Source organism: Fusarium odoratissimum (assembly GCF_000260195.1).
Source record: "Fusarium odoratissimum NRRL 54006 unplaced genomic scaffold supercont1.1, whole genome shotgun sequence".
Classification (NCBI taxonomy): domain Eukaryota; kingdom Fungi; phylum Ascomycota; class Sordariomycetes; order Hypocreales; family Nectriaceae; genus Fusarium; species Fusarium odoratissimum.
The window spans coordinates 2,429,727-2,446,978 of NW_022158687.1; the positions used below are offsets into that span (position 1 = coordinate 2,429,727).

The 17,252-nt window shown below is 48.3% G+C and overlaps 2 protein-coding genes across 4 annotated transcripts; both read right to left on the minus strand.

The window, feature by feature from the left end:
• Positions 1-84: 84 nt before the first annotated feature.
• Positions 85-7,530, minus strand: FOIG_00841 (uncharacterized protein). 3 transcript variants are annotated; one of them, XM_031197294.1, is made up of 4 exons: positions 7,502-7,530; positions 2,192-7,441; positions 1,041-2,138; positions 85-984 (listed from the first exon to the last, which is right to left on the minus strand). In XM_031197294.1, exons 2-4 carry the CDS (start codon positions 6,971-6,973, stop codon positions 868-870), a joined length of 5,997 nt encoding a protein of 1,998 aa, XP_031073061.1. In that variant the 5' UTR covers positions 6,974-7,441; positions 7,502-7,530; the 3' UTR covers positions 85-867. The 3 variants fall into 3 exon arrangements, with proteins under 3 accessions (XP_031073061.1, XP_031073063.1, XP_031073062.1); XM_031197296.1 differs by having other exon boundaries at positions 1,041-7,441; XM_031197295.1 differs by lacking the exon at positions 85-984 and having other exon boundaries at positions 985-2,138.
• Positions 7,531-14,391: 6,861 nt separating this feature from the next.
• On the minus strand, positions 14,392-16,610 carry FOIG_00842 (uncharacterized protein). The gene is made up of 2 exons (XM_031197297.1): positions 15,600-16,610; positions 14,392-15,538 (listed from the first exon to the last, which is right to left on the minus strand). Exons 1-2 carry the CDS (start codon positions 16,222-16,224, stop codon positions 14,544-14,546), a joined length of 1,620 nt encoding a protein of 539 aa, XP_031073064.1. The 5' UTR covers positions 16,225-16,610; the 3' UTR covers positions 14,392-14,543.
• Between the last annotated feature and the right edge of the window lie 642 nt (positions 16,611-17,252).

Consider the following 17,252-nt stretch of genomic DNA (forward strand, 5'->3'; position numbering starts at 1 on the left):
GCAGTTCCACTTTAGGATCTTTCTACAGGAAGTCTGGGGTTATTAGTTCCAAGTCACATGTCAGACAGAGTCATCATCTACATACGGCAGACGAGTATGATACATATCAAATGTTAACCATGTGTTAGTCGGTAGCCAGCCAACTAATGATTCTCAAGCTCAATAAGAGTGCCAAAAGACGCCATACAAAGATCTTGTCACCAAGATAACCATACAAGACCGCACATAATGATCCACGTAACCAAGTTTAACAATTCAAGTTTCATCATGCTTGGGCCACTGGAATCTCATTCCATAGTCAATACGATTCTTTACATTTCCTCCACTGCCACTTGATGCAACCGAACTTCATGGCCACGCAAGCACTACCCGCCTAAGTTGGTTCGGGTTCATCCCTCGTTATTCACACCTGAAATCTTACATACGTTGGTATTTTGCTCTGAACGCCTGGCTCCCCTGCTTTAAAAGTCAAGGCCCCAACCACGCCTCTCTTTCATCCCATGTTTTCTGCTTTCGCGTAGAGGACACTGAAGGCTTTTACCCAAATACAAGCCCAAACAAACAAATGAAAACTGAATCAAACGACACATTGTCGAACAGTGAGTTCAGCATAAATAGGAGCCGAAGGGCGAAAAAAAGGCAAGGATGAACTCATAAAAGACAAATGTTAGAAATGCCGATCAACATGGATGCGTCTTAGGACCGGGTAAATCTCTTGCTGCAGTTCCAAATCGTAATGTCCATGTAATAAACGCCCAAGCTCCTTCCTTGAATCCTAGTACAAATCTTGGATGTGTTGCGTAGTTGATAAGATAGCAGTTTGGCTTGACCTTGCCTGCTGAAGTTTCAGTCAGTCATGGGCCGTGGTCATGAATCAGCGAGCCTGGCAAAATGTTTTGACCAAATCCACCCAACGCGATCGTCTGGATCATCCTGGTTCTTTGCCAACCAGAGCTCTCCTTTTTCACCAAGGACGTCGAAGATCTAGACTAGCAGTTAGCACCCAAATCCAAGGTCATTTGTGGAGTGAGTCAACTTACTTCGCCGGCCTGATACACCAAGTACGGATAACCGGCTTCGTGTTTTGTCGTTGCGATATTGAACTCAAAGAGGGAAGCCGCTAGCCAAAGCACATTGTACCCGTCGTCTGTAGGTCCTCGCTCCCTTGAAGATGCCCGAGACGATCGAGCACTATCCTCAGGTCCGTCAGCTGGTGGTAGAGCTGAGTGGAAAAGCCCCGAAAACCGTCGACCCTCTTGAGATTGGTTCTGGGAACTGTAGGTCGTATGGGAGTCTCGGAGCTGTTGTGTAGCTGAGTCTGAGCTCTGTCGTGGAAGTCCCCCAGAGTCAAAACTTCTTCCTGTACTGGGTCTCGTAGAGGCGGCGAATGATCGCGTGCTACCAGGAAGGTCTGGAGAGAGAGGAGATGCCGTGCCCTGCTGGTGGTTACCGATACCCGAATAATAGTCACGATAATAATACTGATGCGGACTAGGGATGTTCCCTGCTGTGACACCTGTAGGTGACGCAGTATACGAACCGCTGTGGCGTTTTGTGAATTCGGGTGTAGGAACGCTTGGGGTCTGTTCACCGCTGATTGAGTGGCCCCGACCCCGCGAATCACTCTCAGACGGACGTGATCGCATCCTCAGGGATGATGATTCTTCGGTACTCCGTGTGGTTGACTGAGAAACTCGACCCCGATACATGGGATTGAGGATACCAATACTGGCTAGCTGCTCCTGTTGATAGGGGAAGTCGCGTTGGAAGGTTGCCACGACCTCCTTAAGATCTGGCATATCAGGACAGTCGCCCAAAACTAGTTTCATCTTGTCCTTCCATATCCCATACCATCTCGTTTGGATGTTGACAAAGTTACCCAGACAGATGTTGCCCACCTTTTCAGTTAAAGCAGACAGCTTGGGGAGCTCTTTCTTCAGCGTATCGTTCAGAGCATCGTACTGCTCAACAAGCTCGTTGAGTTTGGAGTCAATACTTTTGCCCGCACGCTTTAGCTGTTCGTATCGCTCGTAATCTACACGGCGCTTTTGGCGTTTTTTCATTGCCAAAGACGGGTTACCGTAGGCCTTGATAACATGTTCGAACGGCTCAATGACATGTTTTCGGACCTGCGATAACTGGTATCCGTCAGTACTCTTTTCCACAAGGGTCACTCAAGCAATCAACGTACATGCTCCTCAAGCGCAACCTTTTCAAGATCTCGCATCGAGATATTGAACTGAACCCACTTGCTTTCAAGCTCAGGATGGTTTCCTGGTTGTAGCCTCATCACCAACTCGATAGAAGACAGATACTGCAAAAATTCGTGTACATAGGCAGATACCTGCCTTGTATAGAATTCGACATCTCGGAGAACAACTTGTAGTCGCAGATAATCGTCGCCAAATTTCTCGTTCAATTTAGCATATTCGGAATCTTCACTCGTTCGGGTACCTGACGCTTGGAGCTTGTCGACTCTTTTGCCGAATGCGCGCGCGAATCCTGCCTTAACATCGGATTCCTTTCGCTTTCTGCCGACGATCTGGCCGACAAGTTCGAAATTCTTCTTGGTTTTGTTGATCTCGATGATGGCCGTCTCGAGGATCTCTTTAGCCTCGATTAGACCTTCTCGATCGGGATGATCCTGTGGGGTGTGCTGCAACAGCGTTATAATGAGATTGGGATACTTAGTGATGCGCTGCATTGGTTTAATTAAGAGTGAGTCCAGGTCCCATGCTGCAGTCAGGTCCTTCGCAACTTCGTTACATTCATTGAGCCAGACTTTCACCGTGGGATCCTGTTGTATCTGGATGAGCCGCTTGGCTGCCCCGTCACTGTTCCTCAAGAAGCCTTCATGAGCGAGCTTCATCTTCTCCATATTGGCTTTGAAAACAGGGCCGATCAAGACGGAACGATCTTTGGTATCATCAATGTCAGCAGGATTAAACTGCGAGGGCTCCGATATCAATGTGCCTTCCCTAGCAAGCGCAGACCGCCGGCTCTGCATCGTGTAAACAGCAAGAACTGCCTCTTTGATCTGCGCGAAGAAAGAGGTGTGGAATGCAATAATTTCATCAGTGTTCCGGAAGATGAGCTTGACAGTGTTGCCGTCAAGTTTTGGACAAGCCTCTGCTGTCCCTTTGTAGATCTCTTCAACAATATTCATGTCGCGCACGAACACAGCTTCAGTATCAACAAGCTCTTTTATAACGTTGCGTCGTTGAACAAGTCGTTGCTTTTCCTTTCCCGTTGGACCCTGTTTATCATATGTTTCGGAGTTTGCATCTCCGTTCAAAGTGGTTGCATCCGCAAAATACTGATTATGGGTTGACAGGGATGCGTTGTCCATCGATTGAGGCGTTGTCATCATGGGGATGTAATCTTGCGACCCTCTTTCAGAATTGACAAATGTGCTTCCACTTTGGGACTGCTCATAATAAACACCTGATGCTCGTTGCGAATTGCAAGCGGAGCCGGATGTTGAAGCGGGTATGGGAGGAGGTTCGTGATTAGGGGATGGGAAATACGAGAAGCTCTTGCTGGCTCTGTTGGAAAGATAAGGAATGGAAAACCCATCTCCAGTGTCTAGCTCTGGGAGTTGATGACTTAGATACGGCGATTGGGTCAAGTCTGTAGAAGGTCGGATCTCCGGTTGACTATTGCGAATTTCCAAAGGTCGCTCAACAGGTCGGCTATTTCGATGGATAGATGTTGTTTCAAAAATCGTGACATGGCCATGATCTCCAGTTTCGTTTTCGTCATCATCGGGAAACACTGGTGAGCGCCCCGCTGGAGACATGTCGCCACTGTTGATCGAAAAGTCAGTCCACGCTGACTGCTGACTTGTTCTATTAGTCGCAGACAAAGTCGGTACCATGAGATTTGTTGAAATCTCCGGCTGCTGCTGTTCAGAAGCATAATGAGGCTCGTTGTTAGTGTCTAGAGATTCACAAGTCGAGGCACGATGTGACGAGACTTGGTCGTCGGACGGCACCTCTGATCTACAGTCGTTTCTGCCGGCCTCTTCCACGTCCTCGGTACAGCTGTCAGTAATAGCACCATCGTCATGAGAGCGGCGATACTGCCTCGCTACTTCATCGTATTCCGAATCAGAATGACACTCTGATTCATAGTCGGGCTCAATTCGTGGAAATGGGACCGTTTCTTCAAGGCTCTCAGCCGCTCTTGGTTCGTCACTGGGTGGCAGAATGGTGATTGTAGTTTTGTAGGACTCAACACCGGGTTGGGGCTCGTCTGCTTTGGCCTCAATATCGAATGCACCAGGGATGAAAGGCAGAGTAACCTCATCGTGCTTCGACAATGCATGTTCAGCTACACCAACGGTATTGGATGCGGATTTTGGTCGAACTGGTGAATCAGGATCATCCTCGAATGGGTAATGATACTCAGCCTTCAGAGGAGATGCGGACTTCTGAGTCTGTGGACTGGGTGGCTTGATAATCGTGATGGGAACTTCAAGCGGCGTCTGTGAGGACCTTGGAGGGGTCATTTGAGGTTCGTTGTCGAACTCTGTTGTTTCTGATGTTACCGAAACGGCAGTTGGTGGTCGCTCTGATTCACCAACAGGAGGACTGAGGGCTGGAAAGCTGCCAGGAACACCCAAGGTGGGTGAATCAAAGTCTTGAGCTGATGGCTCGTCGGTAAGCGTTGCCTGCGAGGTCGCAGCTAGCATCAATGAAGCGGGTGGTAGTGCCATTGCGATATCAACCGGACTCATTGTTGGGTCATCCAGAAATGGTGAAGGCTGGTCTCGGCGTGGCTCTCCATCAGGCTGATCGTAAGACACCTCATGGCTACCTGGGAATGCAAGAGTATCTGAAAGGTCAACCACATTCAAGGTATTTTGCACTTCTGTGGCATTTGAAACCTCCGGGCTCAAACTTGGCCCACTACCAATCCTGAAATCTGACGATACTAAATGGCCATCTGGAAGGGGCGGAACTGGTGGAATATCGGCGAGGGTTGGCGACTCTGTGATACTTGGCTCTGGCGTAACGGATGGCGAATTCGAGTTTGAAGAAGCAGCGGCAGTAGCCTTCGCCCTGGCAGCAGCCTCCATTTCCCTCCGCCTTCTGTCTGCTGCCTTCTGCCGTGCCTCGAGCGCTTGGCTTTCTCGAATGGACTTCGTATAAGCTAGTCGGATATGTTCTCGTCGCTGTTCAAAATCAATCGGTCCTACAGAGATCTTCCGCCGGCGTGATGATGGTTCGGCGATCCTAGACTGTGGAATGGATGTAGGATTTGGTGATCTAGCCCTTTCCATTGCCCTCATCCGAGAGCTTGCCGTTGTAGCCACGGAAACGGGTTGACGAGGCCGAGAACTTCGGAGAGGAGGGGAGAGCTTCGGGGGAGGCGCTATGATATTTGCCTGAAGGCGATTATTGTTCGTTGGTGTGACCAGAGTTCGGGGTGCCGCTTTTCGAGTAGCGCCGCTCTGGGTTGGTGTCTTGGCCCTCGTTGGAGTTTTTGCCCTTGTCGTCGGAGTCCCTGCCCTTGATGTTCGGCCATTCACTTGCGGTCGTTTGAGAGTAGGCGAGTTCGAACGCGTCGAAGGTGTTGAATCACTGGGGCTATTCACTTTTCTCACAGAGCGTGGCAGTTTGGATGTAGATCCAGCACCCGAGGTATTAGTCGTCGGTGGCTTTCGAGAAGGGGTTTTACGAGAGACCGGAGGTACTGAAGGGGATTTCGGGATGTCGCTATGTGACCGTGTGTGGCCTTTTTGAGGGGCCTGGGTAGGTTGCCCGTTGTTATCGTCGCCGTTGAGGCTACGATACCAGATACTCGGGGACGAAGGCTCGGCGACATCTGGTGGATCAGATAGACTTCTTTGATGGCTAAAAGGATGGTGTAAGCTGGATTCAGATGTCCTTCTTGGGCGAACGCCCTCAATGCCATAACCAGCAGTGGGAAAACTGTGTTGCTCGGGAAGAATCTCGCCGAAAAGCAAGCCTTGGGAACGCGAAGGTGTGGGGGAGATAGAAGAAGTCGGTTGTTGTGGTGGAGACTCTGGTGCCAAGTTGGACGTGGGTTTGGAGGCATTTGAGTTTCCGCTAGTAGTACTTCGCGGTTTCCCTATACGACTTGCAAAAGACTGAGAATTATTCGAGACCTGGTCCTCGGCAACATATCTTGATCTCTGGGAGCGGGCTGACGAGGACACTGTTTGATTGCTGAACGAATTTGAACCATCACGTAATGTCGAGTAAGACGTTGCACCATTTCGCGGTTGTGGACTGACACCAACATCTTGCCTAATCTTAGCTGCAGCTCCCGTATGCGCCGGGGCACGGGGAATTGATGAAGGTGCAGCACCATTCTGGTCGAAGCGCCTTTTGAGATCCCTCACACTGGGGTGAGTTCCAGTGGGTTTATAGCCAGGAAGAGCAGGCCTGTTGTCGACAGGATTTGACGTGGAACGCATATTGATCTCTGTTTGCGATGTAATATGATGTTTTGGCGTTGAGCCATCACCGTTGGAGCGCAATGACGGACGCAATGCTGAGGCACCGATAAAAAGGGACTCTTGATTATTGTGGTATGTTCCCCGATAGCTTTTGTAGAAGTCGTCGGGGTTTACGGGGGCGAAGGCATGGTGGGCGCCCGTAGAAATCGAATCGTACTCGTCGGCGTGAGGCACAGAAGGATGGGAATAGGTGCTACGTTGGTCGAGATGAGATGCAGGAACGGCGGAAGGCGAAGAATCGGGGAGGTAATGGCGGCGGTCGTGAGATAGCTGATCGTTGAGATAGTCTTGTCTGAGGTCAGTGGTGTGGTCGATGCGACGATTGTGGTCGTTATCGTGATCGTAAGGGCGCTGATTCTTATTATGCTGGGAGAGGTGATGAAGGTCGTGGTGAGGCTCGAGATTGGGGTTTCGAAAGCCCGAGTCTACATCCTGTACGTCCGCTTGGAGGCCCGCGTGAAGGGCCATATCCATGTCGTAATCCATGGTGGCCTGAGCATCGGTCAGGCTCGTCGAGCGGAGCGACTGGTTGGGGGACTATAGACCCATGCAGAGAGCATCGATGCGTTGGCGTTTAAGCGTTGTGCGGGCGTTGGTGTGAGGCGCACTTGATAGGTGTGAGCATAAGTACTGTACTGTAGGTGCTGTAAAGGACAGTGGAACAGAGTTAACTGCAAATGGGCCTGAAGAGTGTAGCGACCAGGGGTATGAGAAAATCAATGGCCCTCACAAGCTCACAACTGCAGGATCCAGCTGTGGACAAGTGAACAGGAACAACAAGATGGGGGTACCAGTCCCTGGAAGTTGAACGACGTTAGGGATGGGAGAGTCGAAAATCGAAGTGGACACTCTTGGTGGATGCTGGTGCTGGAATCAGCCGTTCCAACTCGTCGTATGCAGGCCAACTTTCTGCTAGGGGCTTCGACGGTGGACGGGGATGCTGCCAGTCAAGCGCTTTATTGATGCATGTTAGCCTGAAGAGTGCTGTGGACGAAGTTGCGTGTGCGTGCATACGGCAATCACCTGTATCCAGGCCAGAGAGCTGAGGGTACGAACAGCACAGAGCAAGCGGGTCGTATGAGGCTCGAAGGTGGATGATCCCTGGGAAAGGGAGAAATAGGGGTCTAATAGGCGGGATCACTTCCTGAGATGGCCAAACAACACAATAAATGAGGAGGGCGAAAGCTCGGTAGAAGAGAGGCACGGAGACAAAACAACACCAAGATATTTTACGTGGAAGCAGTGGGATGGAAGACGCGATCTTATGAAGGGCAGGCGAATCTGAACGGAAAACTTACTATTATCCTTGTCGTCGGGTATGATATCAAGTAAAGTCAAGTGAAAGCACAGTTACAGTATCAACACCTAAACAGCGTTCAATTGGGATTTGGACTGGGGAGTGCCCGCAGATGGGGCAGTACCTTCCTCAGTGGAGCACATCCGTTGAAGCTACATAGAGAGCAAACAACGGCGACGCTTTTGGTTGGATGTTGAAACACATCAATCACATCAAGAGAATACTTCATAAACCGTGCACAACGGCAATCAACCTTAAGCAGCGTAGACAACACCTCCACATTTCATGAGCATGCATTTGGCATTTCCGTATCTACAGCCGCAGAACAGGTAGCTTCGAACAATGGACCGTCGACGGAGGGCCGCCTGTTGTGGCCAGCCTAAAAAAACTTTGTTAGGTCTACTGCAGGGCGAGGCACCAATAAAGGAACACAGGACACTTGAAGAACCTCATGGTCATCCATTCGACATATGGAAGCGAACAACATGCCCTGGAGACTACAGAGTAGAGCCTACTATCGCAGTCGAGTTACGTCTGTTAGACCAAGCTAAGACTCGGAGGTATCCCCTTACCTAGCATGGAAGGTAAAAATATGGTGCTTGGTTGACTTATGACGCCCCTAAGGTCCAGTGTTTCTTCCCCTGCATCAATTCCCGAGTCCTGCGATATCCTTACCCATGTCCCAAATTAGAGCTTTGGAACCATCTGTTTCCAGCGGATAGTTGCGACATTGGTCCTAGAACACGAGAATGACTAGCGAAGCATTTTAGAGTTTCTGCAACCATCAACATATCTCGAGAAAATCAAAGGCCCTGCCTGTCTTCCCCTTGAAGCGTCAGGGGTTCATTGCGATCCAATCCATGGCATTGTGACTGGTCTCGTAACCCACGAACCGTTTCGTGTGGCAGCCGATTCAGCAGCCTCAATTCCACCCGCTTGGACAAAGTCACCAAGTCAGTTCGTCAATGAATTCAGGCTTACCACCCCATTCATTTTTACATGAGCTGTGATGACCGTCGAAGCGTCGAAACTAGAAACATAGCAAGTTAAGCTTTCACACTGTAGCACATCGGGCGTATGTCTCATAGATCTATTGCACTTATTGCCATTCGTCTATGTCAAACCAGGGAACCCCGCTCGATCTGGTCGCGTTGACTCGATTATTACTGCGTTGGAGGAACAAATGGCGATTGCCTATTCACCCCAGGACTACTCAATTCCCCATCCAGTCTTTCGTCCCCTGACGTTATGCATTCCCTTTCTCGCCTCTGCCTCTCTTTCATTCCCTCCTGCATCTTAGTTGCACCTCGGATCCTCGTACCCAAGAGTTAGGTACCTAGATTGACCGTCCACAGGTGGAACTTTAGTCTTAGGTGGCTATTGGGTCGCTCTGTCCTAGGGACTGCCTTTTGAAGAACAAACATACTAAGAATGCGCGCTCCTACGCACAGTTGGCCTTGAGAAACACATGATAAGTCAAGCCACTTACATCTCATGCCATTTTCATTGCCTAATCTCGTTGTTGATGTAGTTGTTCTGTGCCAGCAACTTTCTGCCCTTGGCTTATTCATGCTTCTTGGACATTGAGTTCAAAGTGGCGTGGCTGTGGTTTTAATATGTGTTATGTTTAATAGCTTGTCCTAAGTACTTTCAAGGGATTGATGAGTCTACGATAACAATAAATCCTCTTCCTGGTCTCGTTGACCCCTGAGCTTGTGTTCTAGGGTCTTCGACTGATCGGGAGACATCGGTGCAACGCTTTGATATGGCTCTTGTGGGTTCTGCCAGTTCTTTGTCAGTGGAGGCTGAGAAAGAAAAGCATTTTATACATCGCCAGGAGTACACTTTGTTTGAAGTCACTTTCTATTTCCGAAGTCGTAATCCGAGACTACGATTCACCAAATCGTCTCCTTTTTCGTCTATTTGATTCCCAATATTCATCCTAGTGGCAGATCCGGGGCTCCATATCCATCAATTATCCGAGCTGACCACTTTTCAAGCCAGGTTATAGCCTTCTGGGTTACACAAAGAAGATTGCACAGACGCACAGGTTTCCTCCGTGCTCGCCGTTCCTGCGTTGTGATACTGTGTGTGATGGTATGCAGGACTGCTTACAACGCTTCTTTAGCGATCATGTCAATTTCATCTAGAATCCCAGCTTCCCCCCCCCCCCCCCCAAGGCACACCCCATCTACCACATCGAAAACACTATCTCCTGCAGCAAGTATAATTCTGTGCTGTGGTCGCTTCCGCGAATGTGTAAGCCTCGCGTTTCTTGCCTTCCTTGAGAAGCAGCAGATTGCTTTCATGTTACCTAACCCTCGCTGTGTCTGATGCTAACCACACTTCCTAGCCGAGATAAAAGCAAGCCCATAATCACAAGGCTCTAATAAGTAGTAGAATATGGGCTTTTCCTACGATTGCATCGAACAAAGTTCATCAACTGAATCTTTGTTAATGATCAGTGGCTAATTCTGTGATAACGCTCGGTTAAGCGGCTGGTTGCTTACCCCTGGAACCGGCCTCACACTAAATCCGCGCTAATCCTTCTAGGGATAAGCTCCCTCTCCCACGTCGGGTAAGGATCAGCCACATTGCATCAAATCAATGTCCGAAACTCTGTGGCTCATGGAATTCTACTCTAGCTCGAATAAATTACACAAGTGATCATCGGAAAACACAGCGGCTTGACAACCGTTAAATGGGAAAAGGATACAGAACAATTATGGAAAACCAGAGAAAGCGAAAGTCGGAGACTATTGTCGCGTCGGAACACCAAAAGCGAGCCAAACCACTCGGGGGAATATCCGTGAGGCGCGACCTCCTGGAACGTCATTACGGCAGGGTCACCTCGTTAAGAGAATATGTCCTCTCTCAGCTACCTCATGGATCTCGACTCCGACGGAAGAAAGTGGCATCCATCGGCGATGCAAATGATGCCGGAGAGATTGAGAAGACTTTATCACGACTCCTAGATACATCACTTGTTTGTTTTGTCCATCAGGAGGCCGACAACGATGACACGAGATGGGAGCAATGGCTAGCATTCTCACAGAGAGAGGACGAGTCTTATGTCAGTCTTTCCGATGGGATTGCCGGATCAATATTCTCCCAAAATGAGGTTAGTACAGCATCTTTATTTGTATGGAAAGCCGCTTATAATCATATAGATTGTAGATTTTGTTGTATGGCGTCTCTTCTCCAGAGATGCGCAAGTCGGACGACGACCCAAGCACCTATTGTGTGACGGGTTTAGAAAATCAGCCGGACCAGATGACCAAGGAACTACCACTATTCCTGGACTCTTCAGCCTCTTTCCGAACTCTAACGTTGAGGCGCTGAGGGAAAACCCTTGGCCACAATTATTGGCCCTTCTTGGCAGAGCTGGAGAGAAAATCATGATCAATCTCCTTGTCGACGCCTCTATATATCTAGAGGTTGAAGCAGGTTTCAACAATTATTATCAACTGACAGGTAAGACAGCAAAACACTAAAGTACAAATCTGACCATTCTAGGTGTACCACTTGCAGAGCTTGACCTTCATGGAGGTGGTCTGTCAATGACTAAAGGATCTAAAAGCGAAGCACGCAAGCCTATAGACATAACTCTAGTGAGAAGCAGAATATTCTATGCTAAGCCATCCCTCACGGCACAAGGACTTGTTCAGCCCGGCTATAAACACATTCGTAAGTATAGAAAGTACATACAATCAAACATATTATTAATATTTTTTTCAGACGTGTTGAATCGGTACACGAACGCTCCCATGTCTAACGACTTAGAGATCCAGCGCCAAGGTACGATCAATGTGATGATGTACATATTTCCTCGGCAATTCGGACTTCACAACGTCTTTACTTCTCAGGTCGATCCTACTATAACCTCGCAGAAGTTTCAAGACTATACGTTGAGAGAAGAAGAGATTGCTCCCTATTTTCGAACAAAAGCAGGAGATACCGGGTCGCGAATGCCAAAAATACCCAAGCGGCTTCGTGGATATACTGAGGAACTTGTGAAACGCCTGCAAGTTCTCCACGGCCGATGTTCATATATCGAGCTCTTGAAGCACCACTGCCCCTGCACTTTTGACAGGCCATCGCGAACTAGGAAGCCGAGGACCAAGAAGAGTCTCATATCGTCTCGAAAGCTTAGACCATCACAACACCCGAAGACGGTTTCCTACTATAAGTGTGCTCCATCCCAGAAGCATTCCGAGTTAGGGCTCTCGAGCACGCAAGCGCCAGCACTCCCATATCATAAATCCCTGGTAGAGCTAGCCACCCCATCATCTCAGGTCTCATCGTTCTGCCAAGCCGTCTTGTCCAAGATTATCCCCAGAGACTTCTGGGGGGATGATACCGTACAGAAACGCAACAAATCCACTATCATGCGAAGTGTCGATAGTTTCATCAGGCTCAGGCGTTTTGAAACCATGTCGCTACATGAAATAACACAAAATATGAAGGTTAGTGTCCGATAGTGCCAAAGCTTGACCATGGCTAATCATTTACCAGATCGCAAAAATCTCTTGGCTTCAGTCTCCAGTTCTGGGCGACCGAAAACCAAGCAAAACTGATACTGCAAAGCGCCTGGAGATTTTTAATGAATTTATTTATTTCGTTTTTGATTCTCTCTTGATGCCCCTGATCCGCAACACATTTTATGTTACCGAGTCTAACACCCATCGATACCAAGTTTTTTACTTTCGCCATGAAGTTTGGAGACAAATAGCAGAGCCAGCCATGATGGAACTTAGGGCAGACATGTTTGAGGAGGTCAAGTTGGATGACGCGCTGCAGGTACTGCGTTCTCGGAAGCTGGGCTTTAGCCAAGTTCGACTCCTTCCAAAAGGCAACAAACTTCGCCCCATCATGAATCTCCGGCGCAGGGCTATGACCAGGGGGCCTTCAAGCAAGCTTGGGCGTAGTATAAATACTATCTTAGGTCCCGTGCATTCGTTGCTGAAGCTAGAGAAGGTATGTGAGGCGACAAACATTCGGGGGCTGAAGCTGACTCGAAATTCAGAGGATCAACCCGTCCAAATTGGGTTCCACTATGTTCTCCGTCAGCGATATTTATACCCGACTGAAGCTATTCAAGCAATCTCTGGGCCCTGAATATGGTAAATTGTACTTTGTCAAGGCTGATGTCAAGGCTGCTTTCGATACCATCCCACAAGAGGCAGTTGTCAATCTGATGAAGTCCGTGCCAAGTCAGTCGAAATATACCATCATGAAACACGCAGAAGTGAAGCCTGGGGAACGGGCAGCGGTAGCTGACGACAAGACCTCGTCCAAAGCTATCCGTCGATGGCATGCAACAGCCTTGAGCGAGAAGGAAAACCCAGATTTCATCATACGGCTTGAGCAAAACCTGGCTCACAAGAAGAAAAATACTGTCTTTGTGGGCAGCGCTTTACGCAATACTCAAAACGTTGGAGAACTGATGCATCTTCTCAGGCAACATGTCGAGTATAATCTTGTCAAGATTGGAAAGAAATACTACAGACAGAAAACCGGAATCCCTCAAGGCTCTGTGTTGTCCTCATTCTTATGCAATTATTTCTATGCTGACCTTGAAGTTAAACATTTGGACTTCCTTCGTTCGCCAGACTGCCTACTCTTACGCCTCATTGACGATTTTCTTCTAATCACTCTAGACCAGGAAAAGGCGATCAAGTTTGTCAATGCTATGCATGTTGGGTTTCCTGGGTATGGCGTTGCGGTCAACCCGACCAAGACCATGGTCAACTTTGACATGCTATATGATGGTGAGCCCTTGCAGAAGTCTAATCATGAGAAAGGCTTCCCCTACTGCGGAACCACTATAAACTGCAAGACACTGGATATCACCAAGGATAGAGATAGAGATGCAAATATTGGTACGCTCAAGAGTCTTGCTTCTATTCCAATTCAAGACCAGTACTTACACCTAGAAAGATGTATCTGCTTCTCTCACCGTCGACTTCGGCCGCACACCTGGTCAGAACTTTCAACGAAAAGTTCTAAGTCAGTCCCCCGTACCGCATGAACCCAAAGAGTTGCTAACTAAGGCTCCTATGACCATTCAGACGCTTTCAAGATTCAATCTCATCTGATGTTTTATGACACGTCCCATAATGCAAACCGAACCGTTCTCAACTCGCTTCGAAGTACCTTTGTTGAGACTGCGAGCAAAATGTACGCTTACCTGCGTTGCCTCGGAAAGACACAGCAACCGAGTAGTGAAATGATACTCCGTAAGTCGCTCAAACTCATGATGTGGCTGATTTAATGTCTGATCTTCTCAAGGAACTATTGCTAAAGTGATCGACGTTGCCTTCCTGCTCTTGACTAGCAAATCTCGGGTGATGAGATATCCCCAATACATCTGTGACGTGCGAAAATCGCAAGTTGCTCTGTAAGTATTTCTCGCCGCGCCGTTCCTTGGCAGTATTCTAATAGTGATAGAAATGCGTGCCTTGCCTTTGAGAAGGTATTGGCAGCGAAGCAGAGCAACTATCAGCCTGTTGTGAAGTGGCTCCGTAATGAAGCTGATAGGCTTGCCTCGGGCCAAAAATACGAGCTTCTGCGAGTTTCATGAGCTAGGCGAATAGTAACTTCAGTTGAAATGGCTAAACAATTTATCTCTAGTAACTTTGTCTCTTCTATGCACGAGGACTAGTCTAGGATAAATATTATAATCGACTTACCCCTTGCTTTCCCAAACATGGCGCGTGTCCGATAAACATATTTTCTTTACATCTAGATGTTCCAGCCTCAAAGCTGTATACCACTTTTCCACCAGTACTTATCTGAATGCCAGATTGGGAACATATATCTCCTCCATCGCCACCAATGATCGTTTGGGTAACCGAAACCAAGCCAGCGCAGGGGGGAAATCGGCACAGGTTCCAGAAGCCAAATACCCGAAGATGAAATATCATCGGTAAAGAAAAATGCGGTCAGACAGAGCCAGCCCAGAGTGAATACCATATTGAATGCCTGCCGGAGTCTTTGAGGGAAGTCGGGGAAATGCTTGTCCAAAGTCTGCAGCAAAAGAAGCTGTAAGATAATGCCAGGAGGCTGCAGGGCAAAGAAGAGCGGACTTCTCCAGGGTTTTGTGGTTGGCATAGACGATAAACTTCCACCAGCGTGAAGTAAACCGGACTGTATGAAGGATAAGCACATGGTAACAATTTGAGCACGTAGTGTTCCTCTTCGAAGATAGCCATGGTCAACGAGGAACTTTGCGGGCGCAACAAACTGAAGACGAAAGGTTTGATGCCAGAACGCCCCCCACCAACCAGCAAGACCTCTATCAAGCACCTGCGAGATAGGACCGAAGATGTTGGTGTACTGCCATAACTCTCTTCGCATGGGGTAAAAGTAGGAGAAAACGTAGAACTGAAAAAGGTCATGCAAGCTAAAAATGGCATCGATGGCAGCATAGATACCAACAAGACAAAGGAGCTCGCGATAGATGAAGCGCAGCCACGGAGGAAACCGCCGGAGGAATAAAGGGAGCTCAAGTCCCTGATCGGGCCCATAGGCACAGTAGGGATCCTTGACCATCGCAACAGAGCAAAAGTCCAAAAGAAAAGTGAGGAGGAGGACTCTGCGAATACGGCTCCATACAAACTCCCTCTCGGTCAAGTTACGATAGTAGCCGCTCCTAGACACAATGAGCATGTTGTCGAAGGATACAGGATCCCCATCGCGAATATTGCTTGGGATATCTGGCCTTGGTACGGAAGAGATAGAACAGTTCCAGCCTGAAGAAAAAGCTTAGCCAGGAACCTCCTTGTAAGTGCTAGATAATCGTTCCAAACCTACCGATTTCCCTAAAGTTTGTAGCAAGGTCAAGTGTCCAGTTAAGCCGTTCACCGAACGATCCGTTTTCAGGAAATTTCTGCCAGGCGTAAACCACATCTTTGGAGCTCCCATTCTTGGCATGGGTTTCGGCGTCCCCTGAAAGTGCAATGGCTTCGTGGTAAGCCTTTCGCTGTCGAATTACGCTTTCTTGGTTTGATCCATTGACAACATCTATGGGCAGTTGTTTTGAAGATGCTTGCGACTTGTTGCCCTTGGGAATCTTGACAACTCTGGCATAGTCGAGTTGCGGATCGGACCAAACCAAAAGATTCAGAGTCGTCAAGATACCCCATCCGCCCATGAGACCTGACGCATATGCTGGAGCGACGTTGTAGCTAGACATATACTGAATCATATAAGCATCGAACGCAACGACAAAAGCGACGACAAGCCATCGTGCGTGGTAAAGCCATGGCCGATTTCGATGTGGGATTGCCAAATAGACAATAGGCAAAATGAAAGGACCGAAAAGGCAGAAAGGAAGAACAAGGGGTTCTCTAATCCCTTTGGCAACTTCTGTATCGAATAGCGCCTTGTACTCGGCGCGGGCGATATTGCCAAGATTGGCCACAGGAGTGACTGTCATTGCGCCGACAACTTCGGAGGGTTATGCAGGGGCAAATCTGATTGCTCTCAGTTGCAGAACTTTTCGGCAAGCTCGCTTCTCGTAGGGTTGTATTGGCGTCTACGACTCTATCATGAGGCAAGCTGGTTGACAATTTCTACGAGGCGGGAACAAAGTAGCAACAGGCAATAAATGCAGCAAAGAATTCGTGCTGAAAAAGTTCCTGGATGGGAAGAAAGAAACGAAGCCTGGCTTGTAATTGTACCTCGGTAGTTATGGCTTCTTCATGGTACAGAAACAGGTAACACAGATCAAAGGTTCATGGATTGTACCCAAATAGTATTTTGGCGGTGATGAAGCTGTGGGGAAGTCTTTTTTCTGGACCAAGTAAGAACTATCTCCATAGACCCGTGAACGGAGCCTCAAAAACTAGGTCATACTGTAGTAGTCGAGGAGCGCATGAGGATACAGAAGCCTGATGTGTGCAGCCACGTCTCTTTCAGCGGGCGAAGGAATTGCTTTTTGCTGAGTCGACGTGTCCTTGCTGACGTTAGACAGAGGCTCATGTTGCGACAGTCTCGAGAATCCCATGCCGAGAACACAAGAGACACTATAATCACTTACTTAAGCAGTAGCTTCTTAGGTATTATTGGTGATAGGGCTGAGTCGCTAATTGCTGTCATTATACCTAAGGTATGTTAACGTGCACTCACTAGTGGTGGTCATGGAGAGTCATCTGGTCACTAAGGTCTAGGGGGGTACTGAAGTGATCAATGATTAGAATCCAATTAGATATTCATTTATCAGCTCCAATGCTATGATACAACTGCTATTGAGATTTCGAGTATTATCTGGACTTGGCCCATATTCCATAGGCAACTATTTTTAAATCCAATAGAATTGTAAACGGTATTAGTTATGGATGTTTTCTGCAAGCTAAGGCCAGTACTTTCGTAAGTATAGGGACTCAAATTCCACGATAACCCACTTAACCACATGCATTGTCGATCTCTGGAGTGGGAGATCAAATTGGCGGATTGGGTAGTTTG

What these genes read in the sequence shown, in the direction of transcription:
- FOIG_00842 (XM_031197297.1), bottom strand. Translation starts at nt 16,224, where the DNA reads ATGACAGTCACTCCTGTGGCCAATCTTGGCAATATCGCCCGCGCCGAG. An exon ending in TACAAACTTTAGGGAAATCG is followed by an intron (nt 15,539 to 15,599) that starts GTAGGTTTGGAA and finishes CTTTTTCTTCAG; the next exon opens with GCTGGAACTGTTCTATCTCT.
- FOIG_00841 (XM_031197294.1), bottom strand. Translation starts at nt 6,973, where the DNA reads ATGGATTACGACATGGATATGGCCCTTCACGCGGGCCTCCAAGCGGAC. An exon ending in AGGTTGCGCTTGAGGAGCAT is followed by an intron (nt 2,139 to 2,191) that starts GTACGTTGATTG and finishes GACGGATACCAG; the next exon opens with TTATCGCAGGTCCGAAAACA. An exon ending in TGGTGTATCAGGCCGGCGAA is followed by an intron (nt 985 to 1,040) that starts GTAAGTTGACTC and finishes CTGCTAGTCTAG; the next exon opens with ATCTTCGACGTCCTTGGTGA.